At 51.7% G+C, this 16,266-nt stretch overlaps 2 protein-coding genes and 1 pseudogene across 2 annotated transcripts in view; 1 reads left to right on the top strand and 2 right to left on the bottom strand.

Moving 5' to 3' along the window:
* Positions 1-16,266, top strand: part of LOC132356455 (neuronal acetylcholine receptor subunit beta-3-like) — a 68,716-nt gene that overhangs the window by 15,585 nt on the left and 36,865 nt on the right. The window contains exon 2 of the mRNA XM_059909279.1: positions 11,728-11,815. The gene's annotated coding sequence lies outside the window, so the exon portion shown is untranslated. The remainder of the gene's footprint in view (positions 1-11,727; positions 11,816-16,266) is intronic.
* Positions 849-5,984, bottom strand: LOC132356569 (dipeptidase 2-like; annotated as a pseudogene).
* Positions 7,458-8,927, bottom strand: LOC132356492 (DPEP2 neighbor protein-like). Its single transcript, XM_059909341.1, has 2 exons — positions 8,861-8,927; positions 7,458-7,738 (listed from the first exon to the last, which is right to left on the bottom strand). The coding sequence occupies exons 1-2, from the start codon at positions 8,925-8,927 to the stop codon at positions 7,458-7,460; spliced, it is 348 nt and encodes a 115-aa protein (XP_059765324.1).

Raw genomic sequence — 16,266 nt, 5'->3', positions numbered from 1 at the left:
GGGCAACTTCCTGCTGGGTTGGCGGGGTGCCGGGCGCGGGGCACCCTGCCTGGGACACTTGCCCTGCTCTGTGGGTGAGGCCTCTCCCACAGTGCTGGGCTCTGGGGGACTTTTCTCGTGGCCAAACTCTTCGTGAAAGTGGCACAACGGCCTGTTTCTTCCAACAGCATCTCTGGTTCAGCCTAGGGTATGGTTCGAGGTTGCATCTCTTGTAAACCCCCCTTCAGCTGCTGTCAAGGGCTGGCATCCGAGTTCTTGAATTCAGGCTGGTGTGGGTCCTGCTAGAGCCTGCTGTCATCTGCACATGTCAACAAATGTGTATGAAGGTGTGGACCAGCTGGATCTCTCTCCTTCTCTGGGAAGCGTGGTTTTCAGCAGCGTCGGGCTGGGAAGACAGACATTTCATTATCCCCGAAGTCCTGTGCAGGCAGTTGTCACACAGTGTTCCAGCAGCGGCCCACGGCCGGCACAGAACACTGCAAAGCTCCATGTAGCACAAGTGACCACGGGGAACGGGTTGAGAATCCTGCTGCATTGTACACGTCTCCTAAGGGAAGAACATCAAGAAAGATGAGCTCGCCGCGGAACTGGCGAACTGTGTGGAAGGAGCGGGATGTGTAGAGCTCAGCAGCGGCGAGCTCCTGTCATGGCTTGGCCAGTTCGGGTCTCCCCCTGTAACTTATGAGGGTGTGGCGATGTTTTCCCAGATGTGGTCCCCGTGTACAAAACAAAGAATCGCTTTGCACAAAGCCAGAAGGGATACATTGAAAGAATTATCAGAAAAGAATAATACATAGGAAATGTTTGTGCTCGCATGCAAGGAAAGTTTGTGGGGTATCTGTGGCTGCCAAAGTGACATCTGGCAGGATTAACTGGATCACCAGAGCCAAACAATGAGGACTGGGAAGGCAGCAATAACTGTGAGGCCTGGGCCCATGTGGGGGCAAGATTTTGAGAATGACCACTTAGGTGACAAAATGGGATTCCCACGAACCGCAGCTCTGGTTAGTTTCTGGTCTGGAGCCAGATCCTCTCTCTGATGCAGACGTGGGAGGACGGAGCGGCAAGAGCTGCCCAGCTGCTCATCTGGGAAGTCATCCTCCAAGGGACTCTGTCCCTCGTTCTCCTCCCTTACCTGGAGGCGGCAGTCAACTGGCAGCACCTCTCACAGCACCCGCACGTACACCTGCTCAGACCACCTGCTCAGAGCTACTCTTTTGCCCAGCCCAGCATACCTGTTCCACCTGTCTGAAGACCCGCCGCACGTTTCCTCGAAGCACACCCCAGAGCTCTTTCTCACTCCAGCCACGCCTCAGCAACTCCTCTATCAGTACCGGGTATATGGACACGTCCTCCAGCCCCTGCGGGAACCTGTGTGGCCGCCAGCCAGCCATTGGGCTTCAGACCTGTTCCCTGGTCCTGAGTCAGAACCAAAGCCCTATGTGTCCAGGGTCCACTGAACCCCAGCCCTGGTCAGATATGGAAAATGGAGACTTGGAGAGAGTAAATGATTCACTCCTGCTCTTCATCCTTCAGAGGAAGGCCCCAAAAGCGCCTCGACTATTCGTCAAAAGTCATTGAATTGTACTGTTAAGATCTATGCCTTTCACTGAATGCAATTTTTGCCTCCATTTATAAAGAGAAGAAAAGCTTTTTAAGAACTGGGTTGAGCCCCCTGCATGCACAGACCCAGCTGCAGGCAGAGAAGATGGTCAGCCCAGCCCAGACCTTGCTAAGAGTCTGCTCAGAGGCCGTGGGTCTGCTGGCACTGGATGGGCGCAGATGCTGGGCAGATGAGCTCTGTGTGGTGTTTTAGAAAAATATGATGACCTAGAGTAGGGCCGAACAGACAGGAGAGCCCAGGAAGCAGACCCTGGGAGAGGGGAGATAGCAGTTGGGCCAGCACACCTGAGGCTATGGTCAAGGCCATGAGGACCACAGTGTGGTGGGCACGGTGGCTGTGAAAGCCCCACTGCTGCCCAGCCAGCCCAAGACAAGCCACGGGGAAGCACTCACCGGCCAGCCCCGTCATCATCTCCTCCAATCCCGCTGAACTGGCATCCAGTGACTGCCCTGATGTGGTCGAAGTGATCTGAAGAATGGGAAGTCAGCAGTGTGGGGCTTCCAGGGCAGGGGTGGGGGTGATGACTGGCCTCTGTTGATTCCCCTTTTGGCAGCCTGTAGGCCAAACAGGCCAGTTCCTTCGTGGCCTGGCACCGAGAGTACCAACTCGAGGGCCCCGAGGTTTGATCTGAAGTGATCCCAGCTGGCTCTAGACTGGACTTCAGATTTGGAGTGGACCCCAGAGCCCCCTGTTTGGGCCATTTCCCACCCACGATTCACCCTGCCTCCCAGTCTCCTTGAGAACCTGTGGGGGCTCCTTTCCCCGGGTGTGGAGGATGAGAGAGGAACAAGGGTACAACTGATGAAGACCCCAGAGACCTAAGGAGCTGTCCAGTCCCTTGGCCAGAGGTAGGGGCAGTGCGCTTTAGGAGCCCCTGCAGAGGCACAGTTGGGCATCACCCGGGCTCTGTGTCTGACAGCCTCCCTGATACCCATCAGTATCGCAGTTCTGATTCCGTGGCTCCAGTTCCACATGGCACCAAGGTGCTGTGTACCGTCCATTATTGGGTTCTTGGGAGCTGTACCTATTGCCAACAGGTGGGTCAAACCACTGGGGCTCTTCTGAAGTCCTCCCCAAGTTTGGACCCAGCTTCAGCTCCACATCAGAGTTTTCAGAGAGCCCAGGGTGAGGCTCACCTGCCACAGTAGGCACGTTGGCTAACGGGTTGCACTGCAGCACCCGCACGGACAAGGGCACCATCGCGATGCCACCGTTCTTCTTCTGCAGGGGCGGACCGGTGGACAGTCAGCTTGGCCCCCAGCACAGCCACCTGCCTGTTCACTCTCTCGGCCCCTGTGAGGAAGGTGTTGAGGTCAGAGTCGTCTCCTCTCTGGGTTTGTGTGAATGGAGGAGCCGCAGCCCTGGTCTGGGTGGTGTCTTGGCCCTGGGTTTCCGGGTTTGGAGGAGTATCTTACCACCTCGACCCCCACCTAGGGCTCAAGAGTTCAGGGGCTGTGGACCGTGGGTTTTGGGGGCAGAAGATATTTAACCTGGGGTTTGAGGAAGTTGAGGGAGAAGAGGCTCAGGTTCAAGGGCTCCTGGTTTGAACCACTTGCTTTTTGTTTGAGGGCCAGGGCAGTCTCTCACCAGAAGCTGCAGGATATCATCAGGAACATTCCAAGTGTTCTTGCACACACCCCGGGCAGCTGAGTGGGAGAAGATGACAGGTGCCTGTGACACTTCTAGGGCTCGCCGTGCCACAGCATCGAGACGTGGGACAAGTCCACCATCATGCCCAGGCGGTTCATTTCTGCCACCACCTTCTGCAGGGACAGGATGGGGAGAGGGCATCAGGGCTGCATTTACCTTGTGTGCATTTATCTGTAGGGAACAGGCGGGGCTGGACATTCATGTGGGGCAGGGTATGGAACCCGGGTCCTTACCTCGCCCAAGCCGGTGAGCCGACTGACATTGCTGTAGAAGGGGTGGATACCCTTTGCTGAGCTCTGTGCCCTGCAGGATGGCCAGGAGGCAGTCTGACTGGTGGCCATGACTTGGCTACAAGAGCCTAGAAAGAGGTTCTGTCGAACCGTCTACACCTGCAACTCCCTGGTGCGAGAGGAGGGACCCAAACTGGGCTGTGCCTGGCAGTAGGAGGGCCCTTCTGGGGATTCAGTCTTGTTCTGCAAACCTCCATTCCCCTCCCCACCCCAGGTTCAGGGCCGGATCCCAGGGGTAAACTTGCTTTGGGCCCCAGCGTGATCTTGGGCAGATCCCTGCCTCACTGGGCCCTTACCATCTGCACTGCGCTCACCAGGGCGTGTTCCAGGTGTGGGTGAGTGTCACGTAGCGCACACCCCGCGCACAGAAGGTACGCAAGATGGAGAGGCTACTGTCCAGTGAGTGGCCGCCCTCCACACCAATGAGGCAAGCCAACTTCCGGGTATTGTTGCGAGCTGGGGGCAGGTAGGTCAGATGATCATTTTCAGAGGCAGGGGTAGCTTACTGAAGTCCCTAGCACCTACCACCACCAGTCTGTTTACCTTTTCTTTTTGTTTTTGGCCGTGCCGCGCAGCATGAGGGCTCTTAGTTCCCCCACCGGGGCTCAAACCCGAGCCCCCTGCAGTGGAAGCGTGGAGTCTTAACCTCTGGACTACCAGGGAAGCCCCCGTCTACCTTTAACTGAGGTCACAAGCTCCAGCTCAGAATAGGAGGCACACATGAGGCGGATGAGGTCAATTTGCTGCAGGGTGAGGCGCACAGCATCCCGTTCGTGGGTCTGGCATGGGACGTAGGCTGAGCAGAACTGAGGGAAGGCCAGGGCTTGGTTTGGGCTTTGGAACTCCTTGGGCTTCTCATAGCCTCCTCAGCTGGCACAGCACCCACTGTGCCCAGAAGTCACATGGAATGCGCTGCTGTTGCTGTGGTACTTGGATGCCCGTCAGGTTGGCTCACTGTGACCCCTGTAGCCCGCAGCATCCATGGCATGGCACTTTCTAGGTCACTATGGTAACTTAGTTCCAATGTGACTAAGCTGTGGTCTCTGAGGCCCCCAAACTGCCCCACATTCCCCAGCAGCCATGGTGGCACCTTGTGTGTCCCTTTGGTACCTGGGCTCCCACGAGACCGTCTTTCAGCCTGTCCAAGCTGGTCTGGCCATGGCTGAAATTGCACAGATTAACATCCTGGAGCCCATTGTGGTACACAACTGCCTCAGGACCAGGGGCATGTCGTTGTGGCTGGAGGGAGGTCAAGGCAAATGGGTGGGCTCCTTAGGTCTTGGGATCAGGCAGGACACATTGCCTGGCCCGGGCCAGCCGGGGGGTCCCCCACCTCCCACTGTCACACAGACTATACTAGGAGCAGCTGAGGCCTGGGCTGAGGGCTTCCCACCAGGGAGGGGATGACAGAGAAGGGGAAGGGCATCCAGAGATGATGGAGAGGACATCCAGGGGTGGTGTGAGGGAGCCTCCCCACTAGCTCTGCATGCTGCGGACCTCCTCCCCTGCCCAGGGCCAGGCTAGGCCCCCACCGGCCCCCACCAGCCCGCACACACTGCAGCCCCCCGTCCACAAGTGGGAAGTCCCGCCTCAGGGCCCGCGTGCGCTCCCGCGGACTTAGGGTGCTGGAGGTGCCCGGCGTGGTCTGGACGCGGGTTCCCGGCCGCAGCAGCAGACGCAGCAGCAGCAGCAGCAGACACAGCAGAGGTCGCTGGCGGAGTGCGCGGGGACCTTCGAGGCCCCCGGGCCGCAAGCTGCTCAGGGCCAGGGAGGTGGGCAGAGGCGGGTCTGAGAGGGGCGGGCGATGGGGTTGTGCCCATCGACACAGGCCACCCAGCGGCGCGGCCTCGCGAGGGGGGCGGGGTGAGGGAGGGGATACAGAGTCACAGGGCCCTGCGAGGAGCCGTGTGCGGAGAGCCGCGATCCGCAAAGCCCGGCAGCCCCGGGGCGGCACTGCCCTCTCGCCCCCTGCGCAGAGGCAGCTCCCGCGGGCTAAGCTGGCCTCTGCTGAGAGTCCACTCGCCTCCCGTCGCGGGTTCCCTCCGCCCCTGCGCCTCTTCCCACTCCCGCTGCTCCGAGGGGGCGCCCTAGGTTGCTCTCCCCCGCCTCTCACCTTCCTGGCCAAGCTGGGCCGCTTCTCTCAGAGGGCCACCTTCAGCCCGAGGCCTCCCGGGAGCACACCTCGTCCCCATCTGCCTGCAGCCGGCCCCGCGCACGCCGAGGGCTGCGTGCGAGCATCTCTGCGGTCACACGTGCTCTGGGCTCCCAGTGTCCCGGTACGGGGCCCTGTGGGCTGGTGTGGGGGAAGAGAGAGTTTCTGGAAATGGGGGGGTAACCTTGTGAGCTCTGGATTCAAGAAGGGGCCCTCTGCCCCTGACCTTCTCTCTCCACCTACTTGACTCCCCAGCCTGCATGACCATTCTCTGGGGACTTCAACCAGCACCCGGGAACTCTCAGGAACCCCCCCCCCATTTCTGTCAGCCAGCCTCAGGAAAGAGCGCCCTCAGGAGCTGCTACACCTCCCCAGGGCCTGAAGAGAGGGACTTTTGGCATGTGAACTGAACACCTTCTGGGGAGAGTCAACAACCCTTTTCCTCAACAGAGCAGGAACCCAGTCAGTAGGCTATTTGAGTGGAAGGAAATGAAGTCATTTCCATGGCAACAGAGCCCCCATCGCAGCAACCTTCCTCCCAGAGCTGCTGGCCGACCTTCTGGCCAGGATCCCTCCTACCTCAGCGTGGAAGGCCTGGCCTCGTGGACAAGTATAGGTTCTGAGGAAAGACCTGGCACCTGGGTTCTGCTGCTACACTTGCCTTATCTCGTGGCCCTTGTGGCTCTAGCTTTCCCAGAAACCTCAAGGGCTAAGTGCGTGTGCTTGCTCAGAGGCCGCACGCCATTCCCCATTTCCAGCCTCAGGCCCTCCCCCTAGCTGCCTCCTCTGGGGACCCCCTCCCCCCAACACACACACACACACACACACACACACACACACACACACACACACACACACGGGATGTGCCTTCTCACAGAAGCTCAACCACTGAGATGCTTTAGGGACTGTGCCCAAACTCCTTCATCCCCAGCCTCTCAAGTTTTTGCTCTGATCCCTGGCACCCCCTGGAGCTGTTCCACCTTTGGAACCTTTCCTGGGTAGCAGGAGTGCCTAGCACAGGGGTAGTGACCTAAGTGTGAGCACTGGCGACCCTAGAAGTCTGTTACAGAAAAACATTGAGCAGTAAGGGACCCACCTGGGGACAGAAAGGGCTGGGAATAAAGGAGCATGTGAACCTCGGGGCAGGGTGCGTGCTGCTTGACTCTCCATCCTGTTCTTGCTTCAGGGAGCAGGTCTTCCTGGGTCTCTCTATCCTGCCTCCTGAGACCCCAGGCAGGAGGCTCTTTGGGAAACCACAGATTGCTGCTTTCAGGTTCAAAAAACCCAGCTCCCCCCTGGTTTGTGGTGGTGGCCGCTGACAATGGCTCAGAGCAGGAGCCCATGTGGTAGACTGCTAAGGCTTCTCTGCACCCTGTCTCTGCTCCTACATCCTCCTCGGCTCGCAGAGTGCAGACTTTTCTGTCTTCAGCTGACAAGGGGGCCCCTGAGGATTGAGCAGAGGAACGTCACGTTTTCTTCCAGGCCAGCTTCAGCCCTGGGATGTTCAGGGCAGACTCTCATTTCAAACGTCAGTTTCTGAGGCTCCTTGCTTATGGCCATTTAATGTGGAAGGAGGCTCCTGGCTGAGGAAGGCTCAAACAGAACGCCGCAGGTTGTGATCTGTGGCAGTGGGCAGTGGGGGGACGGGGTGGGTCACTGCAGGAAGAGGCATTCGCTGCCTGAGGCAGTTACACCATTGCCCTCTCTTCAGAATGGCTCAGCCAGCAAGATTCTGTGGGGTCTACCTCCTGGCACCGTGCTCCAATCGCCGGATTTTGGGTCTGGGGCAACCCAGATCTTTGTGCGACTCTTCCGGAGCGTGCTTTCTCTTGGGAGCACGTCTAGGGACTGGCTTCTCTGCTTCCACCTTTGCTGGCGTGGCCAGAGGAACATCCCCGTAGGCCCGGTAGCCACCAACCAGGCAGTATGTCTCCCCATGCCAGCCCAACTGCGTTTCTCTACACCCTCGGTAGAGGACATGGTACTGACCAAGGGTAGGAGGAGAAACAGGAGCCACTGCTGCTGCAAAGAAAATCAGAACTGATCAATCACTTCTGCTGTACACAGTCTCCTGCCAGAATTTCCCTCTCTCATGTCTCTCCCAGTTTCTGGCTGAAGACCTTTAATCTACTTGACATCCAAAACACAGCCTTGGCCCATCACCTCTATGAGTCCCTAGAGAAGGGACACTGGCTGCAAAAGCAATTCCTAGAGCCTACGGCTGCAGCACATGAGGAAGTCTCTTCACCGTTTCCAGGGAAAACAGGAGAACCCGAAAGTCATTGCAATCATGAGCCTCTCCATCTCTCCCTTCCACAACAGAGAGAACATTTCTTGCAGTCTGTCACTTCTGAGGCTTTAATGGAAATGTCTTTCAAGTTTTGGAAAAAACTAATCTAATATAAATTGGTTAAGGACCCCTCCCACCTTGGCAACCCCTCTTGGGCCCCATTTCTACTGCCTGTTTCAACCACACTGAACTCTAGCCCTCTGATACTTTTATGTAGATTAGAACAAGGCCAAATACTGAGGCAGAGTGATCAGGAGACTGAGAACCGCGTCCTGGGTACCAAGTCTAGGCTCACATCAACCCAGCCTCCTGGGACACCATCTCCTCAGCCCTCCAGTCTCATTAGCACTTCAACAGCCCTCTTGGTTCTTCCGGTCTTCCCATCAATATGGCACCACCCTCTCCCCTAGTACTCAGCCACTCAGGATGGGATGTGTCTGAGGGCACCGATATAGATGTCTACATCACAGCATAGAGGTGCCTGGGTTTGAAGGTGTGTTTCAAGAGTGGCCCTCTTCCTCAAACTGCTCCATTTACCATTTGCCAACAAAAATGCACTTGTCTTTTGCTAAGAGGCCAGTCAGGAAAGGGTCTGAATGGAAGCATCCTGTAGCCCAAAGGGGAAGCTACATTTATAAAGATCAGGACCATCCTGCACACTTGTCCAGGAAGGACCTTTCACTTGTCCTCAGCAGTGAGCACTGTGGGTCCCTGAAGGTGTCCCAGGTCACTGGTATTACAGCTGGGAACACGCTCAGGTATACGTAGTGGGCAAACCGCACAGGAACATGAGGCAGCCAGGTGAGGTGGTGTGTACACCATGGCTCCTGTAGAGATGCCCGGTCTCGGTGTACCTGCCGCACTGCCCACCCACGGAACAGAGCACAGGTCTGAGTTAATATATACGATCCAGTCACACATTCTCTCTCAGACAACCAAAGAGATTGGTATCTGGTGGAGAACTGTCAGGGAAGTTTCTCTGAGGGCAGCACGTTGGCAGTTACGCTGCCATGGCAACTGTGAGAAGGCCGGTGAGGTCATCACTACCCAGTGAGGTCATGATAAGGAACCTGTGACTTGGGGGTCAGGCTTCAGGAGGAGGGGCAGTTTTGTGGAGAAGAGCAGGGGGGAGGCAGAGGTACTCTGCCTGGCCCCTCACACCTGGGCCTCCCCACCCATGCCCTAGTCTAGCAGACACCCCACGTGGGGCGTGCCGGTGGGCTGGCACAGCCCCAGGGGCCCCAGGAGGGCAAGAGAGACCCACTTTCTGAGATTGGCTTGAGAGGCAAGATTAACGTAAGAGACAGCTAGGTTGTATGGCACTGACCCTAAGAGGCAGAGATTTGTGTGGACTGGGGAATCAGCGAAGGCTCCTTGGCAGTGGGCCTGAAGGACAAGTGAGATTTGGACCCATGGGGAAAAGAGGGAAGACATTCCAGTTTGGAAGAATAAAAGCAAAGACACACTCTCCTCGCCCTTGTCCTGCCCCAAATATAAATTCATAGAACCCTCACATTTTCACAACTGAGGACTGAAGAAAAGCAAGAGGTGAAGGGGCCTACCCAGTGTTACACAGGTAGTGGAGAGGTGTTCTGCTCAATGGTTAGGTTCATGTTGGGGCGCCGGATTTACAGCTGATAGGAATGTGAGGACAAGCTGATGCCATTTCAAACATTTCCAAGTGATACTGAGAGAGATGTTAAAGGTGCAAAATGAGGGTGCTGAATGACCTCACAAAGTGGGAATGGTGGGCCCATTTTCATATGAAATTCAAAACAAGTTCATGACCAAAGGACATAATACAAAATGACAACATAACCATTACACTCCCCTCTCCCCTAGAAGTAAAAACCATTGTAATCCTCTCCCTCTCCACCATGAAAGGATGAGATAAAGGCTCAGCAGCAGCCCCCGTGAAACACATGGTCACCACTGTGAAGAGGTGTTACTAAGACGATTTGGTCCGACTCAGAGAAGGAAAGAGACAACTCTGCCCTTAGCCTGATCAGGCCCACAGGAAGGAAGCACACTGGGGGCAGCCTTTGAAAGTGTGGCAATGCGAGAGAACCTTCTTTAGGAGGGGACTCCCTGTTGCCACCCTTGAAAAAGCAAGGATGGGACATTCGTTTACTGGGGCTGTTGCAGAGGGGATGTGCCCAGGAGGTAGAGACTGCTTGGACTACTATTTTAGGGGTTGGGCCACCCTGGTTGAGAACCACAGCACCTTGTATTCCTAAACTGCTTGAATGAGCGTGTGCACGTTAGGACAGACGAAGTCAGGCCTCATTGGAGCAGACTGCCTTTGGGAGTGGTAGAAGGTAAAATGGGAAGGGGAATGCTCTGGAGGAGGTTTGTCATGGCAGGTGGGCCAGCACGAGACCATCCAGATTCTCCAAGGCTCCAGAGATGACTTGGCTGGGAGCATCCCTCTGATGTGGTGTGGGGACTCCTACCTTAACAGGACCTGGCTGGGCATCTGCGGGAGGCAGAATAAATGGTTTATTAACCTAAGAGAGCGAGAGACTCACCTGGGGGGGTTCCACAAAACCACTTCATAAGACTTGTACCTGGATTCTTGAGCCAACCCTCAGAAAACTTATCTAGATCTGGAGTAGGGCTCTGGAAGCTGCACTTTTAATAAGCTTCCTGGGCAGTCCCACCGCAGTGGTCCATGGATAGAGTGGCCAAATTATTGTGTATTCTCGGTTGCTTTTGGGAATCAAAGTGGGCAATGTGCAAAACTGCAGCAGGCATACGTATAAACAGGGAATATTCAAGGCAAACAGAGGGGTAGAGTTATTCTATGCATGAATCAGATTTGAGAAAAGCTAGCCTGGTGGTTAAAGAACACAACCCTTGGGAGAGACAGACAGAGCAGATTCTGTCCTACTTACTTGTGTGATTTTGACCAAGTTCTTTTATCCTTCTGACTGTTTCTTCATATGGAAAAGAGCTATGGCTGTACATTTAGCACAATATTCTCTTTTGGCAAAGGTTGCTCTGGGTCCATTTGTGTTCTCTGCAACTTAATCCTTTCCGGTGTGCAAGCATTTTTAAGTTGTTTGGTGAAGTATTCCATTTGACTTTCAACTGTTCATTACTTTGGGCAAAGCTTATATAATGCTGCAGAGACTAGAACCTATGCAGAGATAGTGAGAGGATGTGATAAGCTTATTCTGCCGGTTTATCAAAAAGTTGAACCTTTTCTCCTCTTCCTCCGCCTGCCACCAAGAGATGAGAAAGAAGGCAGAGCCTGGAAATGCACACCAAGCAATACTTCTGTGTCAGTTTGCCTTTTATTCCTCTGCCAGTACTTCCCAGAGAGATTTCACCAAAAGTGCCTAAGCTTGCCATGGCCATTGTTGTGAAGAACATTTCTCTCTATTGCTAGTCACATCCCCTTTTCCTTCTCCTGGGCGCTTAATGGATGTTTGGGGGCAGGAAATAAAATTTAAACTAAAACATCAAAAAAAAAACAAAAAAGAAAGATGAGCTCAAGTGGGTGTTATTGTGGTCCAGATAAGGTTCGGTTCATTCATTCCCTCGATTAGCATTTATCCCCCTTTGTGCCAGGCATGCGGGGAGAGAGAGAAATGTCTTCAAAGAGTCTGTGGTTGTATGGGGGAGGGGGCTGTGGAAATCTGTCATTTAGAAACAGCATGGAAGTGCTAGGGAAAAATTGTTTTGTTCATTTATCTCTCACTCTTCCGTTCACCCATAGCAACTACGAAGGGTTTCACGCGGAGGAACTGGATGCCCTGAACTTGACATTCTCGTGGGGGGAACAACAATGTGAAGCACCAGCAGTGGTGAGTCACCAGTAGTGATTTCAAGCCAGAAGGAACCACTCAGCAATGGAGAGAGGCACAGGGTGAGCAGTGACTTGCAGAAAGGAGGGGTTATTCATGCCAACTGCTGAGTTCAAGTTCATCTGGGTGGTTGTGTGGTTCGTGCTTACTGCATCTGTTTTTGGAACGTGGCTCCACCTTCCAAGAAGGGTGAGGATGATCACCCTTCTTTCCTCCTGCTGTGCCCCGGGGTCACCCAGCGAGTTTCTGCAGGGATGATCTGCTCTGTACTGGCTTTTCAGTCCCACTCCCAGGAGAAGAGAGACGAAGCTGTGTCTCCACCGCAGCTTGGCCTGATTCAGTCACTGGGTGAAAAGGTGGGAAGAAGGTCAAGTTCAGGAGAACTGATACACTGCAGAGTCATTTAGTCCTGAAGTACCAGTTCTGGTTGCTGGTGAGTTGCTAAATACAGGGACCTGAATGTAATTACTCCAGAGCCACTGAGACATCACTTCCAGGCCCATGGCACGCTGTAGGGGTGCTGACTTTTCTCAGTGCTAAGGAGCAGCCATCTTCCACTGAGAGAGGACTCTGTGCCAGCAGGAGCAGAACCACAGCAGGCACCGAAGAAGGTTCTGTATCCCAGCATCTCCCAACACAGTGATAGATAAGCGGGTAGAAGATGCGACAGGGCATTCACAATAGAACAGAAGCTTATCCCCAATAAATATGGAAAGATGTTCAACTTCACTACCTAACAAAGAAACGCAAGTTATAAATCTATTTCTTTTTTGCTCATCTAATTGGTAGAAAGTTTTAAGAATGCACAAAATTTGCTGCTAAGGATGTAAGGAAAAGGCCGTTTTCGTCTGTTGCTGCTGATGGGGATGGAAATTGGTGCGAACCTTCTGGAGGGTAATTTGGCAATTTGTGTATCAACAGCCTTAAAATGTTCATACACTTTGAGCCAGTAGTTTTGCTTTTAGCATCTTATCCTAAGGTGAAAGTCAAATTTATGTACAAGACTTATGTTCAAGAATATTCATCTCAGCCAGTAGTGTAATAGAAAAAATATTAGAAGCTACCTAAAAATCCCACAATAGGGGGTTGGTTAAATAACGGATGGCCCAACTTAAGAATGGAAAATAAAGACGCAGACGTAGAAAATGGACTTGAGGACACGGGGAAGGGGAAGGGGAAGCTGGGACGAAGTGAGAGAGTGGCATGGACTTATATATACTACCAAATATAAAATAGCTAGCTAGTGGGAAGCAGCCGCGTAGCACAGGGAGATCAGCTCGGTGCTTTGTGACCACCTAGAGGGTTGGGATAGGGAGGGTGGGAGGGAGACGCAAGAGGGAGGAGATATGGGGATATATGTGTATGTATAGCTGATTCACTTTGTTATAAAGCAGAAACTAACACACCATTGTAAAGCAATTATACTCCAATAAAGACGTTTTTTTTAGAAAAGGATGGAAAACAGTTCATTCATTAAAAATGATTTTCTCCAAGAATATTTAATGGTGGGAAGATGTAGTGTAAAAGCAGGGCACAAAATACTAGATGGAGTATTTCATTTTGTTAAAATTTAATAATACAAGTGCAGAAAAAGTGATTAAAATAACAGTACTGATTTGACTACGGGACATTTTTTTCTTTAACTTTTTCTGTATTTGGTGTTATAAAGCATCATATATCCTCTCTGAGTCTCAGTTTATGTTCTGTGAAGTGGGACTCATCACATCTACACTGCAGTGCGCTCGGGCAGAGCAGCACAATATTTGAAAGTGCCCTTGACAATGACCAGCCCATTGTAATACTCCAGGAATGGTTATACTGTCATTGCCAATGACACACCCATAGTCCGGATATTATCTGTAACGATTACTAAGGTTGTTTATCTCCCTCTAATTTTACAAAGAAAAGGATTAATTGAAGACTCTAAGTCATTTTTACTGAGGTTCTTTTTTTTTTTTTTTTTTTTTTTAATGCTAATTGTAAAGTCTGCAGTGGGTATATAGGTGTTCAACTATTTTCCAAATTTTATGTTTTTGGTTTTTTAAAAAATTTTTTCATTTATTATTTATTTATTATTTTTATTTTTGGCTGTGTTGGGTCTTCGTTTCTGTGCGAGGTGTTTCTCCAGTTTCTGCGAGTGGAGGCCACTCTTCATCGCAGTGCGCGGGCCTCTCACTATCACGGCCTCTCTTGTTGCGGAGCAGAGGCTCCAGACGCTCAGGCTCAGTAGTTGTGGCTCACGGGCCCAGCTGCTCCGCGGCATGTGGGATCTTCCCAGACCAGGGCTCGAGACCGTGTCTCCTGCATTGGCAGGCGGATTCTCAACCACTGCGCCACCAGGGAAGCCCCTTTACTGAGGTTCTTAATATTCTCCTTCCTCACAAGGGTGGACAAAACTCTCAGCTTCTTGTATTGATTGCAAATGTCTCTATTCTTGCCCATTTCAGAGTCCTCCTCACTCAAAATCTAGGTTTTGTTAATCTTTCGTACCCTGTCTCTCGTCTTATCTCAGATTATTCTGTGGTAAGATGGTGCAAACTACGTATTTACTAACTGGAGAGAATTCAAGTCCTTGGAGCTGTTGTAGCTCAAAATTCTGTTTTAAGTGGAGTCATTTTCTGTGCTTTCTTTTCATGCTGTCTGCAAAATGCCTGTTTCTGTCCTCCTTGAGATCCAGGTTTACAGCGCTCTCCTTTTTCTCATTCTGGGGTCTCTATGTTTGTGGCATCTCTGAGGGCCCATGTTCTGTTGAGGCTAAATTTGATACCTGGGTGGAGGGGGGAAAGCAACTTCCAGATGGGGCAGCCTAGGAAAGGATCCCCCATTGTGTAGAAATTTAAAAACAGGCAAAATACCTGTCCTATCAGACACTATGATTTGCCCCCTCTGTCTGACGCAGCCCAGAGCTTCGTCATTTAATTCATACCTATCTACTGTGAAGGCCTGGCCAACAAGATCATTTTGGAGCTCTGAGTGGGTGCCCAGAATGGATGGGAGGGCTGAGGTAACCAGAACTCTACCTTTTTTATGGACAGGTGTTGGGGCATCTTCTTTTCACAGTGACACATTCCCAACCCATCCAACTCACGTAGAGGAAAAAAACCACTGTCACCAGCCAAAGGGAGAAAAACATGGGGCTGCAGAGGAAGAGGGATCTTGTGGGGACTCTTGTATTATTCATCCACGTGCAAATATGAGCTCCAGATTTGATAAGACATGCAGTCTGATCAAAAGTCATGCAATTAATGATTTCTTTCAAAAATCAAAGAACTCTTTGAGTCTTCATTTTAATGTAACTTTGACCTGTTTTCTTTCCATGTCATGAAAGAGGCCTTGACTAAGCTAAACATGCTCTCTCTCCGTGCCTGCAATGTATCAGAAAGCATCCTCAGTTACTTTCACAGGCAGTGGAGAACTCCTTAATTTTTCTCTGATGACAAGAGCTCCCTTTGAGCCTGAGCCAGGGGTGAGCAAGATTCTGATTCTGGAAAGATGTAGAAAAATGAAGTTCCTTTTGCCAGAGGTTCTGGGTGAGCATTGTTGATGTGTGACTGTTTGCAGTCTTGCCCTCCTTCCACCTATTCTTCCTTTTCTGCATGGTGGACTGTCCTCTAGTTTTGGGGGTACAGTATTGGGGAAAAAAGGAAGGGGAGGCTAGTGGTAAGTAGGCTAGTGGCGGGGATTTTGTGCAAGAATATTTGAAGAAGGAAGTGTGGGAGCAAGTGCTGTGGTAAGACGGGAAAGGGAGAATTAAAAACAAAAAATCTGTGATCCATAAATCCCCTTCAAAGACTCTAAGCAAAGTACTTAAATTATTTTACAATTACTTTTTGGTTACTACTCTGCAGTATAAAAAAAAATAAGTTCACTTTTTATCATATCCCCATATCATTAGCATCATTTTAAAGACGTGTCTTAATGGCTGTATCGTGTACCATCCTTTATTTAACCAGCTCCCTTTTTTGGACAGTTAATTCAGTTATTTTGTTGTTTATAAATATATATATATATATATGATGGATATTTTTGTTTGTAATTCTGATTATGTCGTTTTGTCAGTCAGGATGATTGATGGTACCTGTACTAACAAACAACCTAAAACCTCAGTCGCTGTTGACTGAAAAAAATGCACAACTAAAAGTTGAGAATCATCTTTTTTGGGGGGACTTGCTGAGGACTTAAGCCCAGGAGGCAGTGTCAGATCGCTCTGAGAGACTGCACTGACACATAGTAATCAAATAGGCAAAAATTAAAGACAAAGAAAAATTATTGAAAGCAGCAAGGGAAAAACGACAAATGACATACAAGGGAACTCCCATAAGGTTAACAGCTGATTTCTCAGCAGACACTCTACAAGCCAGAAGGGAGTGCCATGATCTATTTAAAGTGATGAAAGGGAAGAACCTACAACCAAGATTACCTGGCAAGGATCTCATTTAGATTTGATGGAG

This window comes from Balaenoptera ricei, chromosome 21 (genome assembly GCF_028023285.1).
Source record: "Balaenoptera ricei isolate mBalRic1 chromosome 21, mBalRic1.hap2, whole genome shotgun sequence".
NCBI classification, from domain to species: domain Eukaryota; kingdom Metazoa; phylum Chordata; class Mammalia; order Artiodactyla; family Balaenopteridae; genus Balaenoptera; species Balaenoptera ricei.
The sequence above is the reverse complement of the archived record's forward strand: the minus strand, read 5'-3'. Positions and strand labels throughout refer to the sequence as shown.

Bases quoted from the DNA above. Each gene is read 5' to 3' on its own strand.
- LOC132356492 (XM_059909341.1), bottom strand. From the start codon at position 8,927: ATGTGTGACTGGATCGTATATATTAACTCAGACCTGTGCTCTGTTCCG. The intron at 7,739-8,860 runs GTACACCGAGAC...TTTTCTTTGCAG, and splicing joins GTGGGTGGGCAGTGCGGCAG to CAGCAGTGGCTCCTGTTTCT.